At 35.3% G+C, this 26,334-nt stretch overlaps 1 protein-coding gene and 1 long non-coding RNA gene across 2 annotated transcripts in view; one reads left to right on the top strand and one right to left on the bottom strand.

The window, feature by feature from the left end:
* The window catches only part of DTWD2 (DTW domain containing 2), a 97,880-nt gene extending 72,901 nt beyond the window's left edge, over positions 1–24,979 (bottom strand). The window contains exons 1-3 of the mRNA XM_072957922.1: positions 24,666–24,979; positions 4,958–5,048; positions 1,776–1,870 (exon numbers count right to left, since the gene is read on the bottom strand). Coding sequence (XP_072814023.1) covers positions 1,776–1,870; positions 4,958–5,048; positions 24,666–24,883 — 404 coding nt within the window. The 5' untranslated portion in view covers positions 24,884–24,979. The remainder of the gene's footprint in view (positions 1–1,775; positions 1,871–4,957; positions 5,049–24,665) is intronic.
* Positions 8,439–17,742, top strand: LOC140694971 (uncharacterized). The gene is made up of 3 exons (XR_012070624.1): positions 8,439–8,478; positions 17,074–17,214; positions 17,440–17,742. It is a non-coding gene; the product is annotated as an uncharacterized lncRNA (long non-coding RNA).
* Positions 24,980–26,334: the final 1,355 nt, after the last annotated feature.

Here is a 26,334-nt window from a genome sequence, read left to right as displayed (position 1 = left end):
TGCAGATAATAATGCTACTTACATAGAAAGTTCTGGGGAATCTATAAGACAATTTCTACAAATAACAAATAAATTTAGAAAGTCATAGTATACTGGGTTAATATAAAACCCAATTGTTTTCTTATGTACTAATAGCAAAAAACTGAAAATAAGTATTTTTAAATTCCATTTACAAAGGATACAAAAAGTAGTAAGTCTCTTAATTGTCCCCCCATGGTTACACCACGTATTCTAACAAAAACATAAATTAATCAATTACCAGATTAATATTAATCAGCTTTAGTTTAAAATTCATCAGTGAATAGTAATTTACCGAGTAAGCACTATATTAGGCACCATCAAAAAAAACTGAACTTAATATATTGAGCTCAAAATGGGGTAGGCTATTTAGAAAAGTGTCAGGTTTCTCATCCCCAGGCACATTTGTGAAGGGGGGTTAGATAGCCGAAAGTCAGAGAGGATCCAGATAGTATCCACTCTACCACCAAAGATGCTCACCACTTTTGCAACAAAATAACCAAGATCCAAGTTGGCAGATCTTGGATAGATCTACATCTATCCAAGAATCATAGAGTAACTATCATTATAAAGAGCCTCTGTGTGAAACAAGGGTCACAGTGTAAATTATGTGACTGCTCGCCATGTGAAGAGCTCTGGCTGGTGCTTCCACTCCCAATAAAATGGCAAAATTCTCAACAGCAGCACCAAGCCCAGAGCAAAGCTCATCTCTAGGGGCAAGGCAATGCAAATTGTGCAAAAGAAAACTCTGTATGAGAAAAAAATGCCTAACCAATAATTTCAGAGAAGGGGAAAAATGATTTTATAAAGTTCTACCATGTTATTTTTATAATATAAAGCTAAAATAATAAAAGAAGGGAAAAGTTTGGCCAATTCCTTGGGCTTAGCACTGGGACTAGTCTTACTTAGCATTTTGATAAATGAACTGAAAAAGAAATCTCCATATTTTCAACAGAAATTAAATTTTTCATCTAAAAATATATATTAACTGTGTAGATAGGCTCAAAATAATTTGTGAAGACAGTGAATAGGCAGAAAAGCAACAAATATGCTTCAAACATAAGAAAAGACCTGTAGAAAAGTTTTAATATACATATAGTAAGTTATATATTTATAACATATAATTATAATTCTGTAATACACTGTGAAATCAGATTCAAGAATATTATAGAACTATCTGTAAAGATGTCAACTAACAAGCTGCTGCACATACTGAGCCTTATCAAAAAGAGTATTTTAAACATGACAAAAAAGGTATTCTATCATTTTTTAAAAATATGATGTGCCTATAACTAGAATACTAAATATAGCTCCAGTCGCCGTACCTTAGGAAAGATTTAATGGGCTAGAAATGGATACATATGTCTTTATTTATATAAATGTATATCATACATAATTGTAAAAAAAAAGAAAGAAAAAATGAACTAAATCTAACACATGTACCCTAACATCTTGAAATAAAAATAAAAATGAAATAAACAGTAAATATACATGCCTTTTAGGCTTAACATATTTTAAAATGGAATTTAGATAATGCTATAATTTCTTTGTTTATTCCATTTTTGTCTGTGTTGGGGAGGGGAGTGCTCTCGTTTATTTTGTTTATCTTATATTATTTTGAAGGAGAGGCAGAAATCAAATTTTTTACCACTTTCTATGTATCATGTTCTAAGTCTAATGGATAACATGGAGGAGACAATTTTTAAAAATCTGTGTAAAAAAAGTGTTAGTTTAAATTGCCTTAAAAGTTAATTTACCTTTCTTCACTAAAGCGACGACCAATCTTGACTTTACACTTGTCTTGGGGGAGACATGCTGCTAGTAGAGGAACTGTCCGCAATACCTTGCTTTCCTATAATTAAAAAATTAATTAAAATGTAGACTTTACTTAGACACACTTTTAAAACTTTTTTGATGAACACTTGATTCATAACATTATATATAATTTTCACAAGTCTTTTACTAGAGATCACAGTTTAACAAAAAGAACTATAGTTTCTCTGATTTATCAGTATTAAATATAATACAAGAACATATTTTTATTCTAGTTTGGAATGTACACACACTTACTGACCAAATAAGGTAACATTAATTTAAATAATGGATAAAATTATAAAAACATAAATTTATGTTTAACTAAATTGAATCATTTACTGACATATTTTTATTTCACTAGTAATTACATTTTGTAGTATGTCCACTTGAAGATAATTGCATAGATATTTATGCCCAGAAAGCAAGGAAGTGCTAAAAAAAAAGGGGGGGGGCATATCAAAGAGACAAAGAAGCCAATCTTAAAGAGCATGCAATGGAACAATATGAGCAACAAAATAATTAACATAGTATTTGGATTATAACCTAAAGTGCAAAATAAATATAGAGACCAGACTGATACAAATAAATAATTGAATAAATAAATAAATGGGAGAGAAGAGACAAGTCTTCCTTACAGAAGAAGCCCAAGTTAATATAAACTCTACCCACTCAAAGAGGCAGAGCTTAATGTCTCCCTCCTACTTGAGTGTCATCTGGATTTATGCCCTTACTTCCAAAGAACAGAGTATGCAAAGAGAAAAATTAATAACTTCAGAGTGGAGAAAGCTGATGACCGTTTCTGTAAATTACATTAACTACCATCAGTGGCTTTTTCAATATTCTAGCTTCCAACACTAAAACCTCCCTTTCTGGTTGTCAAAAGAGCTCCTTCCTTAATCCTAGGAGTCAAGTGATTAGCTGTTCTGCCTCAGCATCATACTTTCTTGGTTATTTTAGTCTGCAGTGCTCAGTCACTGTCTGGCGCTTCTCCACTGGCCCAACTGGGAATCTCATGCTTGATCCAGTAAGTGACAGGGGCCCTTTCTAATCAGTTTACCTACATACAGCCCAATGTTATGTCTACCAATTTATATAATCCTGCATATATATATATATGCATATATATATATATTTATATATATATATATAACCTCACAGGGAATAATTTGACTGTTTTTGTGTCTGTAGAAAAATGACAATGTACTTAAGGAATATCAAATATTACTTACTTTCCTTTAAAATATCAAAGTTATTTAGTAAATCAATATACACAATAGTAAAATTATATATGAATTTATGAAAGTAAAATAAATTTATAATTATATTATTTATGTTTACAACAGAAACAAATAATTATTGTAGTAACAGTATTCAACAACCAAACACATACATACATACACCCTCAGAGACATTTCTGTGTTTACCTCTTTCACCTCTGGTCTCTGAAGTATTGATTAAAATAACATGCAAAAGGTGAATTTAAAGATGCTGAGAGTAGTTAAATTGATTTGCTTAATAAAAAGTTCAAAAAGGAAATAGGAGAGTCAGAAGTTGCTGGTATTTTCACTAAAAAGAACATGTAGCAGGCTGGTGCCCTGAGGGAGCCTGAAAATAGCAGTTTGGAACAGTTCCTATGATGAATGGGACTGGCACCAGACAGGTGAGAGGGGAGTTTTAGCACATTTTCCAGTGTCTCATACTCTTTTCTTCCCTCCTTACCATCACTATGAAACTTTGACACATAATTAAATCACTTTCCAAACTTTTTTCAGAGTAACACCTGTAAATATGTCAAATTAAATAGTGCCAAAAGATTTATAATGTTCCCAGGTACACACCCCAATACTCCTCCCCAGGGGCAATCACTTTAACTCTTCCTGCAATTTCTTCCAGTAGTTGCACCCATATTTCTACATATGTCTTACTATTCCTTATCAATTTTAGATATTACCTACAAACTACCATTTATCATGATCATAATAGCTAACTTTAATGTACATAATTCTAAGTGCATTTTATATATATTTTTTTCATTTACTGTTCATAATACACCAGTAACAAAGTATACTTTTTTTATTGTGACCATTTCACGAACGGCAAAATTGAAGCAGAGAGGTTAATTATCTTGTCCAGGGTTAGAGTTTACAGAGTTATTAAGGATTAAAACTCCTGAGCCTTACTCTTAATTGCAGCATTTTATGACTATAGCCTGTCATAATAAATGAAAATTCAGCTTTCTTACATCACTTCTTACCCTCACATCTGCTAATATTTTTAGATAAATCAATAAACAGTATTTACATCACTATGGCTACATATACATTGTTCACAAAAGGTCACGCAATTTAACATAATATTTCTTCCTTGTAAAATTTTTTGTTATTTTTGAGATAATTACTCCTCCTTCAAAAGCCTGGAAGAGTTTTAACTTCAGTTTACACTAAACCCATTTTGTTCCATACATGAACTAGTTTTGTACTGATTATAATTTGTGGTTATCTATGATCTCCTTCCCTCCCCTCTTCATTATTGTGGTTAATGAAGAGTCACAAACACACATACACACCAGCACATACATAATGCTCACCAATATAGGAAAGTATTAACTAAAAAGTCTTTATATGCAACATATATGCATATTTATACATATGTTTATTTTATATACACAAATAAAATATATAGTTCTATTCACTTAAAGAAATAAAAAATTTATTTTATACATTCATTTTATGACACTAAAATGCTGAGAATGACCTCTACCTTAACAAGAAAAGACATCAAGGAAAATGAGCTACCATCAAAATTTTAAAACCAATGATTTTCTTAGCTCTTGGCTCATAAAATCTAATTTTTCTTTATACAAAATTGTTGGAGTTCTAAATTTCTATATACTATTCAATAACAGTTTTATAAAATAACATCATTTTATGAAATCATACAGTTTTTATCTGTCTAAGCATATGATACTATACTGTCATATAATATATAAAAGAAACTATTTTTGACATCAATCTGTTTTCAGAAACACTGAAGATCTGAGAGGTATGGGTATGTTCATCTGTATACTTCCTCTTGTGTACTAATATTCTATTTGAAAGTGTGTATTTTACAACATCTTACTCACCTCTGCTGGATGCTGAACTATGTATAAGTGCGTAGAGATGTGTAGAGGATGCACTGGTAGAAATGGACACAAACACACTTTCTGGGGCCGGCTAAAAGGCAGAAAGAAAAATGAAAACCTGTATGTTTAAGACACAGTTACATAACAATAACCTAAAATGTGAACATAATCCCACTTCATTATATAAAGAGACTTGCTAAAGCTGAAATCTTTAAAAATGATACCAAGAATTGATTTAATCAATCCGATTTTTAGGCACCAGAATTTGAAAAAGACGCAATTTTTTACCATCTATACAGATTAAAATATCTCAAAAAATCTTGCCTTAAATGTCTTTAGTGGAAGAATATTAGTAAGTCACCACCATGGTCTTTTTATTCATGAAGCAAGACTTCTATTAAGTTACACTCCAAATCAAGAACAAATCTCATGTCAAAGAGAAACCTGGCAAATCTCTTAAATCATCTGACATTGGAGGGAACAAAATAATGGTAAAATACTAGAATATAATTACCACATAGAAGAAAGTTCTCATCAAACTTAGCCATCAGTCAACATGGAGAGCTCACCAATTGTGAGAAGAAACCCAAACAGAGGCCACCAAAGTATCTTTGGCTCGAATTATATGCACAGAGCCCCTGCCACATCCATTTACTTTCCCTTATGTTACTGTTTACTTTGTTGTTTTTGTTTTACTTACTTCTTAGTGCTTTATTATTGTTTTAGTAACACTTACACTCATCACAACATTCAGAAGGAATAAAAGGGTATACTTCCTATCTCAGACCTCCAGCCTAGGGCATTCTCTTCCAGCCTAGGGCATTCTCTTCCCTAGAGGCAACCAGGGATTATTTTCTTGTGTGTCCTTCCAAAGATATTGAAGCAATACATATGGAAATTTTACCATTAAATCCTTTATTTAATATGTGCATTTAGCTATGAAATTCATCAAGAAGTCAGATACAGTATATCACGAAGTAAATTTTCACAATAGATCACTATTACAGGCAGAAATTACAAGCCACTACAATAGGACACAAGAGAATGCTACATTAAAAGAAATTACCAACGGCATACTTACCACTACAAAATTGATCACTATAAGCTCTTTCCTCAATTTTACTAATGTTGGGTTAGTACAGCCTGAGGTAAGAAATAGTTATATTAATAAAACACAGAGTATGAGTAAATTGGTTCGATTTTATCTACCAACTCACTCTGCAGGAAACTGTCAAACCTGTGCTCCTGCTGAAGAAATTATCTAGATAATATCTTAGGCAGAGGTAGAAACATATCGTACCACATGACCCCACTCCCCCTCTCTACTACCGAACCCAGAGTGGAGGATTAACCCAAGGAAAAGCAATACAGTCGCTTTCCAAAGACATCTGAAATGGTTCTGTGTCATTACGGCCCTACAATGGATTCCTTCTCAGGAATATGAGCAGAGTTAAAGGAATGGAAGGAGTCTTTAGTGGTCACAAGAAGAGCATACACAAGTAAACACAGGAGTGGTGACTGATGGAACCAGGTACACTGGCAAAAAGATCAAGGGCTGCAATTAGAAGGAACTTCCCATTCAGCAGAAGGATGAAGAGGATGAGGTACACTCAAATTCTGAAATTTTAAGTTTCTCACTTTTTTATATGAAACTCTTGCATATACATAATCAAATTTCAGTAAAACCTTCTACAAAATGTAATTTAAGATCAGATGAAGCCAGTTTTTAAAAATCAGAATTTAACTGGATATCAACTTATACATTTGTAAACTATATGATTGTAAGAATACGAAAAATGCAAAAAATGTCAAATGTCCTCTGCAGGAAACATCCACGTATCAGTAGAGCCAAAGAACTGCACAATCTAATCAAGTAAGCAAGCTGAGTGAAAGGTGCAGATTTCTGTGAGTAGCAGAAAACTAGGAAAAACAAACATATAAATAACATCTTTAGCTCATGACATATAAATATATATAGTAATTATACAAGTTCTTAGTATGACAGGATATTGTAAAGATCTGCTCTGGATATTAATAGCTCTGTGTTTCATGTCTGACCAAAACCTCTGTTTATGAAAAAATAGAAACAAGAAAACATTTACCTTCTTTACTGGGAAGGCATGTTTGAATTTTAGGAAGATTTAGAATTAAACAGTGTGGAGAGTTTCACTTCCAGGATAACAGGGAAAGTTGCTTCAGAGACCCACTCTCCAGTGAAACAACAAAACTGACAACACTATTTTAAAAAAACAACCATTTAAAGTCTCTGGAGATTGTCCTAAGGGCATATTAAGAAAATTACTCAAGAAAATCTATGAAAACTTGGTATTGGGATAGTCCATGGCATTTCAGCCATAACTCATTTACTATCTTGCCCCAGTAGAGGTTGACAGAAACTCCACTCCAGGTAAGTGTGGCAAGAGAACAGAGCTTCCTCTCAGCTTTCAATCAAGGCTTATTGTATGTCATAGATAAAGGTAGACCCATCAGCATTTCTTATACTCTCCAGCTCCTAATGGAAGAAAATAAATTCCTGGTGAGTGTGGCCAAGAGAGCAGAGGCTCCCCTCTTCCACCTAGCCTCCACCTAAAACACAGAAGCTGTATCACAGTGCAGTAGGCTGAGAATGCTAGAACCCCAACAGCTCTTGTTGCCAGTGGATCCAATCGGCGTTCCAGGTTCTTGTCCCATCCCAGAAAGAATTCAGAGACAAGACATAGTGGTTAAAAAAAAGTAAAGTGAGGATTTATTAAAGGATGGATAGTACACTCTCAAGAGGAAGAGTGGGCAGGCTCAGGTAAGTGGCTGCCTGTGAAGGTTGCTGGGAACTTTCCTTAACAAGCCCTGTGCATATGTAACAATGAGAAATAAAAAACCTGGCGGCAGGGTTTGGAAAGTGCCCGCAGGAGCCACGACAGTCCCAAGGCTAGCCACAAAAGTCAAAGCGCGGGAAATGGCCAACTTCCTCCTTCCTCCATTCCTTTCACAGAGTGAGACAGGAAAGTGCAGCAAGATAGAGGCAGGGAGAGGAGACAAGGTTAGCCTCGGGGAGGGGGCAATGCTATGCTCTTAACTGTGCACCTAGAGAATGCAGTGTGGAAATTGTTTTGTCGTGGGCAGACAGGACTATTCTCTTTAGTCCAATCCATGATCCCCTCACCCTCACCCTCACAGGAGAGACCTTTTTAGTGGCCAGCACCCTGTAAGTTTTTACATGCTCAATTTTTGTCTATATTTTTGTGGCAGTAGGTCCAAAATAAGTGACAGATGATAAGAGAGTAATAGAGAGAGAAAGAGTTAGTGTTTCTCAAGCACAAGGGAGGTGACAGGCCTTGGCTTACCAAATCTCCAGTCTCCTGGCTGGCTCACCAAAGATGTTGCCGGTGGATCCAACCGGTGTTCCAGATTCTTGTCGCATTCCAGAAAGAATTCAGAGACAAGACTTAGAGGTTTAAAAAGTAAAGTGAGGATTTATTAAAGGATGAATAGTACATTCTCAAGGGGAGAGCGGATAGGCTCAGGTGAGCGGCTGCCCTGAGTTTCTTTGGCAAGTTAGTTACATAGTCTGTAAAAATGAACAGGTGTAATAGTCATTGAGGAGGGAAGGGCTTGGGGTTGTATTTCCTGATTATCATCCCAACTCCACCTTCCCAAAGGGAGGAGAGATTTTTGTCCTTATTTAGTCTGGATCAGAAGTGTCATGGCATCAGTGCATGATAGGTACTTCTGACCTGCAAGGTTATTTTTTATTGAAATGAGGGCATAATGAGCAAAAGGTTACATTTGGACACTGGAAATTCCTGCCTTTTCTGACCTTTCTTTGTTGGTCTCCAGGCCAAAAGATGTGGCCCCTTATCAGCCCAAAGATTCCTGCTCTTCTTTCTCTGCCTAGGGACCCCTGGTACATATGCAAGTTTCCTGCATCTGGCTTGTGCCCCTCCTTTCTGCCCAATTCCTGCCATTTGGTCTGTGTCCCCCTTTCTCTGCTCATATTTAGCTATCTGCCTGCTCTAACATTCTCACCCTAGATCACTTCTAGGACAGAAGTTCCACACCAGAAGCAGCAAGCCAGAGGCTACTGCTCAGCCTGGTGTCCAGAACAGTGGCTCAAATACTTTGCCCTGGAGAGGAAGACTTTAAGAAAAGAGGTCTGCGGTTCCCAAAGTAACTGACCTTATTTGAAATGGAGTGTGAGGAAGTTCAAGCCTAAGATAAGGATGCTCTCAAAAATAATAACTCTTTCTTAATTAAGGGCAACAAGCTAAACCATAGGCCAGTTAGTTCAGCAGAAAGCACCAGGGAAAGAGACCTAGAGGCACACCTACAGTCAGAACAAATCTCCGTAAGTGGCCTCAAAAACTACCCCTTCCCAAATTTAATTGGATCAGACTGCTGAGCAAGGGCACTGCTCCAGGGCACTGTATCAAAATGATAGAACAATCAGCTGATAATGATGAAACCTAATGGGTAAGAAGCAATGCCGAAAGAAAAAGGCAGCTTGAGAGAAAGAGGTTGAAAAGAGACACTCAAAGAGAACCTGCTAAAATCATTATGATATTGGTGGTGTTTACACAAATCAGCTAATATAACAAAACTCTGCTAAACTATACACTCTAATAAGATGAATGCCATGGCATGTGAATAGTACCTTAAGAAAGCTGCTTTTTTAAAAAAAATGTAAATATGCAATGGAAAAAAATGTTCAACTTAATCAGTAAGAAAGAGGCATTTTACTACAATTTGGCATTATGTTATCTTAAGTCAGGCTTCCTTCCCTACAATGTAAGCTACCTAAGGGCAAGGACTTGGATTCCTTTTTCCACTTTTACATTCCAGTACCTAGCATAGTAAGTTATCAATAAATACCGTTGAATACATGAAGGAATACTTTTGCATTCCCTTTTACCTCCACCTTGAAATGTCTTTCTCCTCCTACACAATTTCTTACCCTATCCCTTCATTTTCTTACTTAACAAATACTGATCTCTCCTTCACTTCCTCTTTAGTACATAAGCAATTAGTTTGTATTATAAATGAAATTCAGATCTTTTATTACTATTTGTGATCTTTCTGGTAAGCAATAACAAAAGATAAACACTGAAGAAAATATTTACTGAAAAGAAAAAAACAGCTAGGCACTTTACATATAAACTCTGTGACTGTGATTTAAGCTAAAACTAATTGTTTTGGCTTATGATTTAACATGCTCATAAAACATCATTACCTATTTATTTTAAAGCAAGTTCCTATTATTAACCTAATTCTAATTACAACTACCTCAAGCTAATAAAACTACAGTCCTTTAAAATATTTCACATTTCAATTGATCTACTTTATATTTAGCAAGTTACTTTACAATAAGAATTGGTGCTTATTTATTATTAACAGCAATTTTTCTCATATTTTCCTCCTCTGCAATTGTCTGCATGTACTACACTGGTGACTAGCTATCCAAATGTTAAACAATCTCTTACCAAACTAGTGGATAAGTGCAGAGTAATTACTCTCTTCATTTTAAAATATTTTTCCAAAAGAACAAAACACCTAGTAATAAACTTAACCAAAAACGTGAAAGACCTGTATATTGAAAACTACAAGACAGTAATGAAAGAAAATGAAGAACACGCAAATAAATGGAAAGATATTCCATACTCATGGATTGTAAAAATTAATATTGTTAAAATGTGCATACTACCCAAAGCAATCTACAGATTCAATGCAATCCCCATCAAAATTCCAATGACATTTTTCGCAGGAGTAGGACAAAAATCCCTAAAATTTGTATGGAACCACTGAAGACCCCAAATAGCCAAAGCAATGTTGAGAAAGAAGAATAAAGCTAGAGGCATCATGCTCCCTGATTTCAAACTATACTAACAAAGCTCTAATATTTAAAACAGTATTGTATTGGCATAAAAACACAGATCAGTGGAAAAGAATACAGAGCCTAGAAATAAACCCATGAACATACATAGTCAATTAATTTACAGCAAAAGAGCCAAGAATACACAATGCGGAAAGAATAGTTTCTTTAATAAAGTGTTAGGAAAACTGGACAGCTACATACAAATGAATTAAACTGAACCACTATACCACTGATACACAAAAATCAACTCAAAATGGATTAAACACTTGAATGTACAGCTGGAAACCATAAAACTCCTAGAAGAAAATATAGGCAGTCCTCTCCTTGCCTGAGGTCTGACCAATGATGTTTTGAATCTGACACTAAAAGCAAAAGCAGAAATAAACTTGTGGGACTACATCAAATTAAAAAGCTTCTGCAGAGCAAAGGAAACTATCAACAAAATGAAATGACAAACTACAGAATAGGGAAAAAAACTGCAAATCATCTATCTCATAAGGGGCCAATATCCAAAATATATTTTTTAAACTCATAAAACTCAGTAACAATTACAACAACAAAACAATCCAACTGAAAATGGTCATAAGATCTGAATAGACATTTTTCTAAAGAAGACATACAGATGGCAAATAGGTACACGAAAAGATGCTCTACATTATTAATCACTGGGGAAATAGAAACCAAAGCCACAATGAGATATCACCTCACACCTGTCAGAATGGTTACTGTCAAAAAGAATAGAAATAATAAATGCAGGAGAGGGTATGGAGAAAAAACAACTCTCCTACTTTATCGGTGGGATTGTAAATTGGTGCAGCCACTATGAAAAACAGTATGACGATTCCTCAAAAAATTAAAAATAGAACTACTATATGATCCAGCAACTTCCCTTCCAGGTATTTATATGAAGAAAATGAAAACATTAACTCAAAATGATATCTATACTCCCATGTTCAATGCAGCATTATTTACAACAGCCAAGATATGGAAATAAGCTAAATGTCCATCAATGGATGAGTAGATAAAGAAATTGTGTTAAATTTACAATTAAATATTATTCAGCCATTAAAAAAAAAGAATGAAATCTTGCCATTTGCAACAACATGGATGGATCCCAAGGACATTATGCTAAGTGAAATAAGTCAGGCAAAAATGCCGTATGATCTTTTTTATGTGCAATCTTTAAAAAAAACAAAAAAAGCAAAACCTAAGCTTGTAGATACAGAGAAAAGATGGGTGGTTGCCAGAGGCAGGGGGTGGAGGTGGGAGAAATGGTTGAAGTGTTTTTGTTGTTTTTTAGTTAAAAAAAAAATTGAATAAAAAATAAGTTAAAAAATTAAATAAAAATAGAAGAACAAAGAAAAAGAATTCCCTACATTTGGGGAGGGTGGGTATAACTCAGTGGGTAGAGTGCGTACTTAGCATGCACACACGAAGTCCTGGGTTCAATCCTCAGTACCTCCATTAAAAAAAGGAAGGAAATAAGGAAGGAAAGAAAGAAAAAAGGAAAAAAAAAACTCTACATCCAAACTTAATCCTTGAAAGTTTAAATATTTCAAGTCAATAATGAATTAAATAATTTATAAATTCAGCAGATTTTTATTTTTCAACATTTTCTGTATACCTAACTATATCCCAGACATTAAGTACTTAGGGCAATAAAAATAGAAAAAGATTTCTGCCCTCATACAACTTATTTGTTCTTGTTGTACCAGAAAGAATTTTTTAAAAGTTCCTCGCTTCTTATGAACTATGATGGATGACAGGGAAAAATAATACCAGATAACTACACATCAAAATTTATTATTTGCTCTTTATATTTATTTATAAATAATGAACATTCATCTTAAAATAAAAATCAAGCTACTACTAGAATGTATATATATCTAAGGAATAAAATTAATATCTGAAGAAATATCAACTGGTAGACTCGGTATAAGTTTGAGAAGTAACTATTAAGATACGTCGCTGACAAAATCATTGTCTTGCTATGTGATCTTGAGTATGTCAGAGGTTTTTCAATTTCCTCCTTCACGAACTGGTAATAAGGCACCAAGAAAGTTCTGGGGAATAACTACTAAAACACAAGCAAATGCAATAAAAATGCTCTAATTAATGACTACTAGTTTTAACTAAGTTGTAACAGAATGACTAAAGTAAGAGCTGAGATTTTTTTCTCCTCTACATTTACAAAGCATCACAAATGTATTATAAATACTGTTTTCTATTATTGGATTTTATCTTCTTTAAAATGTATACAACCCTATTAACATTAATTACATTCTTAAAATATAAATGGAATTTTCAAATAATTTCCCTGAAGAAATCTATGAAATAAGCTTTACTTCTTTTCTCATTAAGGTTGTAGGAATAAATATGCAGGCTTCCTGTCAGACTACAACTGACTGGTTTCCAAAGTGAATTCTATAATACAGGGGTAATCTGTCACTCTGGGTATGCTATCTCTGACAGCCTGTAGGCAAATAAAATTACATCTGACATATAACTAGAGATGCTAAGGCCCACAAAAACATCTTTCAAAAGTTTAATTAATATTTAAAAGTTTATTTAAATTTCTAACATAATATTCACTGAAAGCTATTTTTCTCATATCACTATTTTAATCAACAGAATCTCACACAGGCAAACTTTAAAAATTAGTGAACAGATTCACAAGAATTACTATTTTTAAAATAATTTCTTTAACCCACTAAACAAAAGCAAATGTAGGACCCAGAAGGATAACGTACCTCAAACTTCTCAATACTCAACAAAAATTTTATAGTCCCACAGAGTAAGAAAGCAAAGAACAGAGCTTCACATCATTTCAATAGATCAGTTGAATAAACACACTGCATTAGACATAAAAATGGCAACAACTTTCTAATTTTAAGTCTTTGAAAAACTGAATACCACAGTGCCCTCTACTGTCACTTTAAAGAAACAAAGAACCTGTAAAATAAACTAGGTTTTACATTTCTGAAGCTATATTCAGTATAACCAAGGAAAGAAGAAATAGTTTTCATTACCAACATAACAAACTTTCATCATAAAGAAAAGTAATCTCAACCATGTCTCACTGCTTCAAGTGTAAATAATACTATTCTCATAACCTCCCCAAAACTTTTTGTCATCACGTTATTTGATTTTATAAATGCCTTCAGGAGTAGAGGAACAATAGGCTTAGAGGGGAAAAAAAATCACAGTTACAGGAGAGGAAGTAACTCCTCTATAAAGAAAATAAATATCTTTAGATAAGATTTTCACAGACCTTTGCCCCAGAGGACATGCCTAGAGCAGTAGTCTCCAAATGCTTAAGTAAAATATTCCAGTGGGTTGCAAAAAGATAATATTATCACTTTTCTTTATAATTAAGTATTACTAATATTTAGTACATAGAATAACATGCCCTCCCCATGGGATGGTATACCACATGGTAATGTGTCAGGATACGTGGGATCCTAACAGAAAAGGAGGAGTTCCATAACGTGAAGTGTTAACAGCAGCACCCACAAAGAAACTACATACACCCACAAAGAACCTATACTGAAGAAATTCTAATTACACAATCACAAACAAAAGGGAGGGATAAATTAGGAGTTTGGGATTAGCAAATACAAACTACTTTACATAAAATAGGTAACAAGGTCCTATGGTATAGCACAGGGAACTATATTCAATATCTTGCAATGGAAGATAGATACAAAAAAGGATGAGTGTGTGTATATCTATATATGACTGAATCACGATGCTGTACACCAGAAAGTAACACAACACTGTAAACTAACTATACTTCAAAAATTTAAAAAAAAAAAACCAACAACTGACGGAGCTATTTCTTACTCCTACTTCAAACTCTTCATAAGAGTTAACAAATCTAATTAGATTTGACAATAACTTTAAAAAGTAGAAATTATAAAGATTATTTGAACTATGAAGTACTATCAGTAACTTACTAACATAAATCTCACTGTAAGTATATATTATGCCTCAAAAATAATAAATATTAACAGTAGAACCCCATCAAAACTAGCAAGACATTTTTAAATAGTTTATCTCACCATTATCTCTCCAGGAGGCAAGGTTCAGGAACCCTAAACTAGGGTTCTTCAGCCATAACGCAAATCCCCTGGGTGCACAGCATCCACCTAGGCCTCTTTGTAAACTCCTGTAAGACCTGGGGTTGGATGGGAGAGCAAGGAGAAGCACCACAAACATGAAGCTCATACTAGGTGCTGTGCCATCAGTAGAAAAGTCCTTTGTCTTTGACCCAAGTATCTCACATCTTTTGCTAGTATCCGTGAAACCTCTGACAGGTTAACTTCTCTTACGAATAAGATAAAATCTTCAGACCCTTTACAGTTTAAGATAGTACTATGATCATGTACAAAAACTATATGTGGTTATTGCGTAAAAGGAATATGGGAACTCTCAGTACTATTTTTACAACTTTTAAGTCTAAAATTATTTTTAGCCTAAAATTAAATCATTCAGTAACTAAATTCCAAGTCCTCCACTCCAAAATAAAATGATGCTGATGATAATGGAGTCATCACTGCCACTGTAAAATTTGTACATATTAGATTCTCAAAGAATACATGATTTGTTAGGGAGTGAGAGAAATGGATAAAGGGAGTCAGAAGGTGCAAACTCTCGGTGATAAAATAAACTGCTTACTTGGAAGCTGCTAAGAGAGTAGATCTTAAAAGTTCTCATCACAAGAAAAAAAGCTTTTCTTTAATTATGTGAGGTGACAGATGTTAACTAGACTTTCTGTGGTGTTCATTTTGCAATGTACATAAATATCAAATCATTATGTTGTACACCAGAAACTAATATAAGGTTATATGTAAAATAAACCTCAATAAAAATACAAAAACAAATCCATGTTCTGCTAGAGCAATGGTAATTGCTGCATTTTTTCCAGTGATTTCTTCTGTTTGAGGGTTTGCATTAAAGATTCAATTTCAAGTACATTAAGGGTGATGTATACACTTTGTTTGTTAATTACTCAGGTAACTGTGTACTGTCACTTTTGTGGAAATTGGAACACTTATGCATCGCTGATGGGAATGTAAAATTGTTACAGCTGCTATGAAAAACAGTTGGATAATTCCCCAAAAAGTTAAACTCAGAAATACCATATGACCCAGCAATTCCACTCCATTCCTAGGTATATATCCAAAAGAATTAAAAGAACTAGAATAGATATTTGTATATCACTGTTCATAGCAGCACTATTCACAGGAGCCAAAAGGTAAAAACAAACCAAGCATCCATCAACAAAAGAATTGATAACAGATCAATAAAATTGGCATATTCATACAATTTGGCTATAAAAATAAAATTCTGATGTATGCTATACCATGGATGGACCTTGAAAGCATTATTTTTAGTGAAATGTCAAACAGAGAAGGACAAATATTATATGATTATTTGAAACATCTAGAAGAGGTAAATTCACAGAAACAAAGTAGAATACAGGTTACCAGGGAATAGAGGGAGGAGTGGATGAGAATATATTATTTAATGGATACAGAGTTTACGTTGGGGATGATGAGGCATTTGGGGTACAGACAATATAGAGGGTTATGCAACATTGTGAATATATTTAATGCCACTGAGTTGCACACTTATGAATGGTTAAATGATAAATACTATGTTATGTATATGTTATCACAATTTTTTAATTGGCCTGCCAAGTAGCACATTTACATAAACATCTCTTTTTTTTTTTAAGACTTTTTTTTTTAGATTCACAGTGAAATTGAAGGGAAGGTACAGAGGTTTCCCATATACTTTCAGCCCCGACACATGCATAGCCTACCCCATTATCAATATCCCGTCAGAGAGGTACATTCGTTATGACTGATGAACCCAGATCGACAGTTTGCATAGATTTCTTTTTTTTTTTTTTTTGGTGGGGCCAAGTAATTTGGTATACTTATTTATTTATTTTTGGAGGAGGTACTGGGGATAGAACCCAGGACTTCATGCATGCTAAACATGTGCTCTACCACTTGAGCTATATCCTCCACTGCATAGACTTTTAAAAATAATTTCTATCTCTCTATTGAGAGTCTCTTTTAATTCACTGTCATTATATTTTCCTATAATTCTTTGAACCTATTTATAGAAGTTGCTTTGAAGTCTTTTTCTACTAAATTTAAAATCTGGATCCACTCAAAGTCAGTTTCTATTGGCTGCTATTCTCCATGCATATGAGTCACACTTTTCTGTTTCTTTGCAGGTCTAGTAAGCTTTGGTTGAAAAGTAAACATTTTGGATAATATAGTGTAGAAACTGGATTCTATTTAATTTTCGTGGTGGTTTGGAAACTTGCCTGGACTTAAACTGTGGACACTCTGCCTCTTATAGTGTGCAGCCACTGGTATGTCTGTTCAGTTTTTTGGGTTTTTTCTTTAATTCTTATTTTTATTTATTCTTAGGGGTCAACCCTGTGAGATCAGACACATTTCTATCAGGTCTATCCCTCTAGCCCTTTGCAAGGTTGAGAGATTCATTCCACACTTTTTCATTTTTTCCCTTGAGTAATCCCAGAACATTTCTTCTACTTACATCACTGCTCTCCTTTTTCCCACAATCTTCCCACTAGACTTCCAAAAGAATAAAAACAAAAAACAAGCAAACAAAAAACTCAGCAGAGAAAAAAACTTCTATTAGTCAATAATACCTTCAAATTCATCCTTCTGACTGAAATGTGAAGAGTCACGAAGAGAAATGAGAAGTGATCAGAGGCAGATAAAGGATTCAGGAGAGAAAAGCTGGACCTTAGAAAAGATAATAATTAAAACTGCTCATCCCAAAGTAATTAACAATAACCATGGACAAAGAAAAAGAATCTACAGATTAGAAGAAGGCAAAGGAACACCTCACTGGAAGTATTTATTATATGTAATTGGAAAACAACGGCAATCATATTGTTCATTTCAGTATAATTCATTATTCTGTGATGTAGTATTAAAACTACGAAAGCTAAAGCAGTTCTGCCTCTGACTACTCACTTGACCTTAAGAATCTATAAAAGGTTAACTCAACATTGTAAATCAACTATATTTCATTTTAAAAAATTAAAAAGCACCTCAATGTTCATAGCAGCACTATTTACAATAGCCAAGATATGGAAGCAACCTAAATGTCCATTGATAAATGACTAGATAAAGAAGATATGGTGTATATGTATACAATGGACTATTACGCAGCCACAAAAAAGAATGAAATAATACCGTTTGCAGCAACTTAGATGGACCTAGAGATCATCATTCTAAGTGAAGTAAGTCAGGCAAACACAAATATCATATGATATCATTTATATGTGGAATCTAAAAAAAATGATACAAATGAACTTATTTACAAAACAGAAATAGACTCATAGACATAGAAAACAAACTTACAGTTACCGAGGAGAAAGGAGAGGGAGGCATAAATTGGGAGCTTGAGATTAACATACACACACATATATATAAAATAGATAAACAAGGACCTACTCCACAGCACAGGAACTATATTCAATATCTTGTAATAACCGATAATGCAAAAGAATCTGAAAAAGAATAGATTATACATATGTATGTATAACTGAATCACTTTGTTGAATACTTTAAATTAACACAACTTTGCAAATCAACTATACTTCTAAAAATGGAAAAAAAGACTCCATAAAAGGGAATAACTAAATCACAAAGTAGTCTTGTGAATTAAATAAAAACATACAAGTAAAAAAGCACTTTGTAACCTGTGAAATCTTTTTAAATAATGCCAAATTTATTTAGATATAGAGAAAAATCAAGTGGTTGCCAGAGGGGAGGGGGCTGGAAGGATGAGTGAAAAATGTGACGGAAACTAAGAGGTACAAACTTCTAGTTACAAAATAAATGTGTTACATGTATGAAACATACAGTGTAAAGAATATAGTCAATAATTATGTAATATCTCTGTATAGTGACCGTGGTAACTAGACTTAATGTCATGATCATTTTCTAACATACAGAAATATCCAACCACCATGCTGTGCAGCAGGAACTAACATAGTGTTGTAGGTCAACTATACTTCAAAAAACAAATAAACTTACAGAAAAAGATCAGATGTATGGTTACCAGAGGTGAGGAGTGATGGGAAGGGGAACTGGATGAAGGTGATCAAAAGGTACAAACTTCTAGTGATAAGATAAATAAGTATCAAAGATGTAACATGCAACATAATTAATATAATTAATGCTGCTGATGTTATATATGAAAGTTGTTAATAAAGTAAATCCTAAGAGTTCTTATCACAAGGAAATTTTTTCTTTTTCTTTTATTTTGTATCTGTATGAGATGATGGATGTTCACTAAACTTATTATGGTAATCATTTCATGATATATGTAAGTCAAATGATCAGTGTACACCTTAAATCTATCAGTGCTGTATTATACCAATCATACCAATAACACTGGAAGAAAAAAGTAAAATACATTACACATTTTTAAAAATAAGTGAAAAAAAAATCTCTCACTACATAAGCACTAACAGAACTATGAATTATTAATTCGAGGCAAATGTAAATGTACTTAAAAATTAATGTGCTTTGATGTTCTCTGAAGAAAACATCTAACTGAGCATAATGATACATTCTTATTTTTCTTGGGGAAAATAAATCAAACATTTAGAAAACTCTCATGTGGTTTTTTTTTTTTAAACTAGTCATTCCTCTTTAGAGACTTAATTAAGACTTAAGAAAAAAATTCCCTCTTGAGATATATCATTTTTGCTCAGCTTTGAACATATGGTTAGCTTGCACAGTAATCTGTAAATCAGTTAGCTTCCCACATATATTAGGAATGAACTAGTTCAAAGAATAAACATATTTCCTACATTGACAAGAAAGAACAAATTAACAATAATTTTCTTAGGAATACAATACTTTTGATACACATAATTAAATTTGCAGATTGCCTAAATTTTATGCCACAAATTATCATCAATAATGTAGTTTATTTTAAATTTACCAAAACAGTTTGTTTTCTAATTCTAAGTGTTGATACCAATTCAGCAATCTTAATTATTGTAAACTAATTGCCTTGGAAATGACCATTTTCCACTTCTACCTACCAAACCTGAAGGCTGATTTACCCTGCTGCTCAAGCAGACCAGCCCACAATGACATACAGGAGACCCAGAATTAAAAAGCAAATGAGTTAATCATAGATGAATTCAACAGGAATGACTGGGAGCAATGGTGACCTGGACAAATGACACCCAAACTAAAGGCATAGCTAATACTCAGCTCAGCCAGCTATTGTTCAGGAAGATGGCCCCCAAACTGCTAGATCTTCCCATTCTCACAGAAATGAGAAATCTGGATTTTGATATAAAATATCTTGCTTTTTCACTATTAGCAACCAATTTTAAAACTGGTAAAAATATAGTTTTAAACAAAACATCTGGGGGCTGCCAGTCTGTGGCTCCTGTATTCTTCTTAAACACCTGCAGCCTTCCCTGCTTCACTTTCTCATGATTTTATCCCCATCACTCTTTTTCTCCAGAAAATTCAAGTCTAAAGAATAAGGAAAAGGTTTAGACATAGAATAAAGGAGCTAGATGTCAGCTAAAAGGTACAAACTTGGAACTAGAAGATGAATAAATACTGGAGATCTTTTGCATGGCATTGTAATTATACTCAACATTACTGTTTTATATACTTCAAACGTGCTAAGAGATTACGTCTTAAATTTCAGCATAAAAAAAGAAAATTAGGTGACAATAGCTAATCACTACCAGTGATAATCATACTGCAATATATAAATATATCAAATCAACAGGCTATATATCTTAAACTTATACAATACTGTACACCAATTGTATCTCAATTTTTGTTTAAAAAAAAAGAGTAAGAGAATACTAAAGCTCAGGCATCTTGTCACTAAGCTTGAATTAAACTTACTTTAGCTTAAAAAGCATGAAAATCAGAGCTACTCCTGTAGCCTCAGTGACTCCACTTCAAGTGGTGACTATATCCACTCTGCAAACAAAATCTTAAGGCTTCTTCAGGAGGCATGGAGCACAGGGCAAAGTCAAGCCCTTGCAAGAGCTTGGCAGCCAAGTGGACTGGCACTGGAGACCCAACTCTGCCACCTGACTGTTACCTCTACCTCCTCATTGTTTAAAAGCTAACAGTATCATCAACTCCAGAAAGCTGTTATGAGAAACAAATAAAATACCATACATAAAACACCTAGGCCTTGTGGGTAACCTGTGGATGACCAGTGCTTAATAAATGGGCACTAAATATATTGATGTGGTTTATTATAATCCTTACAACTCTCTACTTTTGGTAGAAAGCACTGGAGACAGAAAAATCTGTCTCAGAGCCTATTTATGTCAGACTGTGTCCATGCCCTCCCTGCTATCTTCCCCCCTTAGACAGAGTAAAAAATACTCTGTATTTAGACATTATGCCATTATTTAAAACCAATGATTTGCAAGTGGTTTCTGACTCTTGTCCTCAGACAGGAATATCCACAGAAGATATAAAAGTGTAATTAAGATGTCTAACACCTTTACTGGAATGAAGCCCTTTACTGGAAACTCCTCCCAGTCAGGTTTTTTTTTACCACCGTATCACCACTCAGTTTGCTTTTTTCTTAATGAAATAGAGTATAAAATATGACAGCTAAAAGTCACCTATAGAAGTCAAACTGTCACCTCCATTCAAATATTAAAATACTTCAGTGGCTGGTTTGTTGGGTTCCAGTGCATTAGGCTCAGTCTCCCCAACACAGTTTATTTGGTCCTTCCCAGTGCAACCATCATGAATCCCTGCAGCCTCATCTCACCACCCCTTCCTTTCTGCCCAGATCTCCAAATACACTATACTCTGTATAGTGTACTCCAGAACATGCTGTTCCTTTTCATAGGAACACCCTTTTTTAAAAATAAAATATGTATCTTGCAATAACAAATTGGTTTTGGATCTTTTAAAGAATATTCCATTCATGTTTAAGATATGTTGTACTTTTAACAAGCAAGATTCTGCTGAGAAGTTAAATTGAGTTTCTACTTCCTAAACAGAATCAGTTTCTACTACTACTTAGGCATTGACAATTACAGCAATGCGATTAGAGAAATAAATACTGTTTTAAGTAAATAGTCAAATAATTGTGATTTACTAATCACTCAAATCTAAGAATGCATTTTAATTTTAAAAACTATTATAAACATAAATGTAAAGAAGTTCATTCAGGCACCCAGTTAAAACCTGAACAGTCTAATGCAATAAAATAAAAGAGCTATGGATTAGTTTATATTTTATTGATAACACCTAAATATTCTCCATATTTCTACAAATGTATTCTAACCAAGTAAAGCAAATAAAATGTATAATATGCCAAGAGAGAGAAGAGCCTTTAAAAGGCAGAAAATGTCAGTAGAAAAAACAAAGTGCAGAAATGTCAGAATGAATTATAATTCTAAAGTATTAACTAAATGGAACTGAAAACAAGCTAAATTCATCAAGTAATTTAAAATTTTTTTAAGCAAATCAGGCTAGGGAATAGGGAGGGATGAAAAGGGAGAGCAAAGAAAATTTTTAGGGCAGTGTCTGTATGACACTATACTGGTGGATATATGTTATCACAAACTTGTCCAAACTCAAAATACGTACAACACCAAGAATGAATCCTAATGTAAACTATGGACTTTGAGCGATAATAATGTGTCAATGGAGTTCATCAGCTGTAACAAATATACCACTCTGGTGGAGAATGTTCATATGGGAAAGCTATGCATGTGTCGGGGCAGAGGGCATATAGGAAATCTCTGTACCTTTGCTCAATTTTGCTGTGAATCTAAAACTGCTCTAAAAAATAAAGTCCATTAAAGGGGTGGAGAGGAGCAGATAAAAAAAAATTGCAAATCTCTGCTAAATATAGAAGACTGATTTTTGAACTATTATAATTAGTAGTTCTCAGTAGACTAAAAACTACATGTTAAAGCTAGCATAATTGGCTCTGGATTTATATTTGAAACACCTTCCTTTCAGCATCCTGTTGAGACCCCTTCATAGCATTTTTAAGTGTTATTTCCTAACAACTTTAGACAATTTATTTAAATAAATTATATTCACACACCCCTTCTGTTCCAATACCTCGTCTCTCTTGACACAAATTACTCATTGTCCTCAAAGGTCTACTGAGTGCGTACTACACACAGTACATTCAGAAAATATTTTTTAAAAAATCCTTACACTTAAGACCCCTTTCTCAAAGATCCTACATTCCAGCCCTGGGAAAAGGTCAAAATGGCCAAGGTAGAATACTCCAAGTACTCAAACAGTAAAGACATTCAACCAGTCTGTCCTTCTGTTCCCCTTCCTAGAATGCTTTCCTCTTAACTGGATCCTTCTCATCTTTCAGATCTCAATATAAATGCTATCTCTTCAGAAATCCTCTCCTGACATCATCCTATTTTCTATCACAACATCCCATTACTTTCCTTCATTGCTGGTGATTTTTAAATCTTCATTACAAACTTGGTGGTCTGTTAACTGGTTTATTATCTGTATCCAATAATAGACTGAACATTGTGGGGACAAAGACTCCACCGTATTATTAGTAATTAGCAAAGCACTCATTAAACAATGATTAAATGAAGGCACAGATCTGGTGCTCAGGAGAAAGGTATGAGCTAGAGATATTGAGGTAGAGGTAATACCTTACCCATGAAAATTGGTACAATCACCTGTGGGAAATGTATGAGGTTCAAAGAGAAGAGGATCCAGAACCAAGACCCTGAGGAAGCCCAACATTAAGAGTTTTGACAGAACAGGCAAAGAAGACTAGGACAGAGAAGTCAGATAGACCAAAATGAGTTTCAAGGAGTGAGAATTTCAACTGCAGAAATCCGCCAAGAGGTCCAGTGAAAAGTAAATAGAAAAGGATCCACTAGATTTTACCTCATTAAGGTTAATGGTGACTTTAGTGACAGCCATTTCAGAGCACCTAGGATCTGAGGACAAATTACAGATTGATTCCCAGGTGAGGAAGTGGAGACAATCTAACAGTTAAAGGTGGGAAGGGCAACAGAGAGACAGGTGATAGATGCAGGCCTTTAGTAACCAAGAGAAATGGTCCTCAAAATAATAGCACATTTGTATAGTAAGAGATTCAAACAAGCAGGGAAAGCAATCCCCACAATCCTGAAGTACACCCACACCAGGAGGTAATTCTGAAAAGTACTTAAAAGTTGGATCAGGCAAATGATGTTAATAATGTTAGTTAATAAGTTGTCTCCTCATTAGACTGTATGCTCCCCAACGAGCACAGAGACAACGTCTGTTTTATTCACGCCCTAGTTCCAAGGAACCTAGCACAGTGCCTGGCACACAGCAGGCGTTCAATAAATACTTCTAGGTGAATTCAGAATTCCGAACACAATTTAACTACTGTAATAGCCACCTTGATTGTCTCTCTTCTCTAATCCAATTTTTGTTAGTTTGTTCGTTTGTTTACTGTTACAAATATTACGCCTTATTTCCTCTATCAGGCGCTCAAGTTTCTTGACGGCGGAACTTATGTTGGCTCCCATGACCAGCTCAGTGTCTTGCAGAAAGTAAGACTAAATAACCCTAAACCTGGATAAATGGCTTCTTACTAAAAAGCTGTGACAGCTATTTCTCAGTGTTCAAGCTCAACCAGCGGACCCTGCCACCCCCCAGCGCTGACATGCCACAGCCGGCGCTCCCCGGGCCGGAGCCGCAGCAGCCTCCTCCCCGACAGGGGGCGCTGCAGCACCCTCACCAAGTCCCTCGCCCGCCTCAGTCCCCGCCCCCGCCCGGCAGTCACCTGCAGCGGCTGCACTCGGGCCTCCGCTCCGCCGGCTCCACTGGTAGTTCCCACAGCCCGTCGGCACTGGCGCCGTCCGCCTCCGCGTCCACGGCAGCTGCCGCCAGCGGTGCGCCGCCCCCCTGTTGCTCCTCTTCGCCGGGCCTCTGAGACCTCGAGGCCCCAGGCGGCCGCCCGACGGGGTCCGTGGACGTTCGCGCCTCTTTCTGCGGCTCCATGGCGGGCGCTCAGGTCCGGCTGTCACATTGAGGCCCCGCTGCCGCCGGGGGGCGCCACACGCTGGAGAAACAGGCCCGCGCGGCGCGCCACGCACGCACGCACGCCGCGTACGGGGGGCGGGTCTCCGACACCCAGGCTCGAGGTCCCGCCCCGCAGCGGGGAAGGAGGGGGCCCTTTGTTGTGGGGTGTCCTGTTCACCCAGAACCAGGAAGGCATGTGTGGGTTATCCTGGGGAGCAGGTGAGATTAGGAAGGCGTCTCAGGGGCAGGTGAAGGAGTCTCCTATGAGAACACCTCAGATAGCGAACCTGAAAGTGCCTTCCTTAATTTCACCCCGTTAGTGTGAAAATAAAATGGAGTTCTGTCCGTATTCCGCCGTGGCAGGGCAGGTTAAGAGCTGGGAGCGCGCACAGCACCGGCAGCAGCGGATATGCTTGATGGTTTCAGGCCGACAAAGGAGAGGTTGTACCGACTGAAAATCAGGCTCACTGCTGGTCCGTTTCATGGGAATGTCTTGCTCTAGAAGGGCAGGAACCTATGTCTTGTGTCTTGTACTTCTTGGTATTTCTAGTCGTCATCACGTTATCGAGCATTCTGTTTTACACTAGATACTAAGAATTTGTTTAAGTGAGGTTTTTAAACTGTCCGCGAGGCCTCTGAACAAGTGGCAATAAGAGAGGTGAGATTTCATGGATGAAGAAAAGAAAGAAAGGGAAAAAAAGCAGCAGAAACATAACTACCTTGCCCAAGGTTTTACAGCTCTAGAAAACAGCACTATAGCCCGCCGTTTTTCAAAACCCAAAATGAAATCCACTTTAGAAAGTGGAAATATTACTTGCCCTAAACAGGTGCTGATTCTTTTTACGTTTTCACACTTTGTTATGTCTACCAACATTCAACATTTTAAACAAAAAAAGTTTTCACCGGTTAGTTCTGCAATCATAATTATCTTGATTCTACAGCTATGAAGAATTAAATATAAAAGTAGATTTATCACTAACAGTAATACAGCAGTATTGTATTTCTTAAAATAAAGGGTTTATTTCACAATTAGGTTTTTAGTCATCTTCAAATCAATCTTGTGTGTAGAATACAGGGCTACTGTTTTCAACTATACTGCATTATTTTCTTCTGGAAATAGCACCCATCATTTATTTTGGAGTACTCTAAGGGAGGATTAAAAAAAGGCTGAAAACCTACCTAGTGATGGATGTAGAGTGGGAGAAACAACTGGAACTTAATGCCATTTGGAATTGGGAGGTAATGAAATCCTATAGACTGTAGAAAGGGAGGTGAATCAGAAAACAAAGAAATATGGCTGCTGATTTAGGTTAGAGAACCAACTCTTTAACTACCAAAATTAAATTCTCATTAATCAACTCATAAACTCTCAAGTTGCTAGATGTGAAATGTTCTCTTAAGGCATTTAAAGTGCCTCCAGACTCCCAGCT

Source organism: Vicugna pacos, chromosome 3 (genome assembly GCF_048564905.1).
Source record: "Vicugna pacos chromosome 3, VicPac4, whole genome shotgun sequence".
Classification (NCBI taxonomy): domain Eukaryota; kingdom Metazoa; phylum Chordata; class Mammalia; order Artiodactyla; family Camelidae; genus Vicugna; species Vicugna pacos.
Note: the sequence above shows the minus strand (reverse complement) of the source record. Positions and strands in the feature narration are given on the sequence as shown.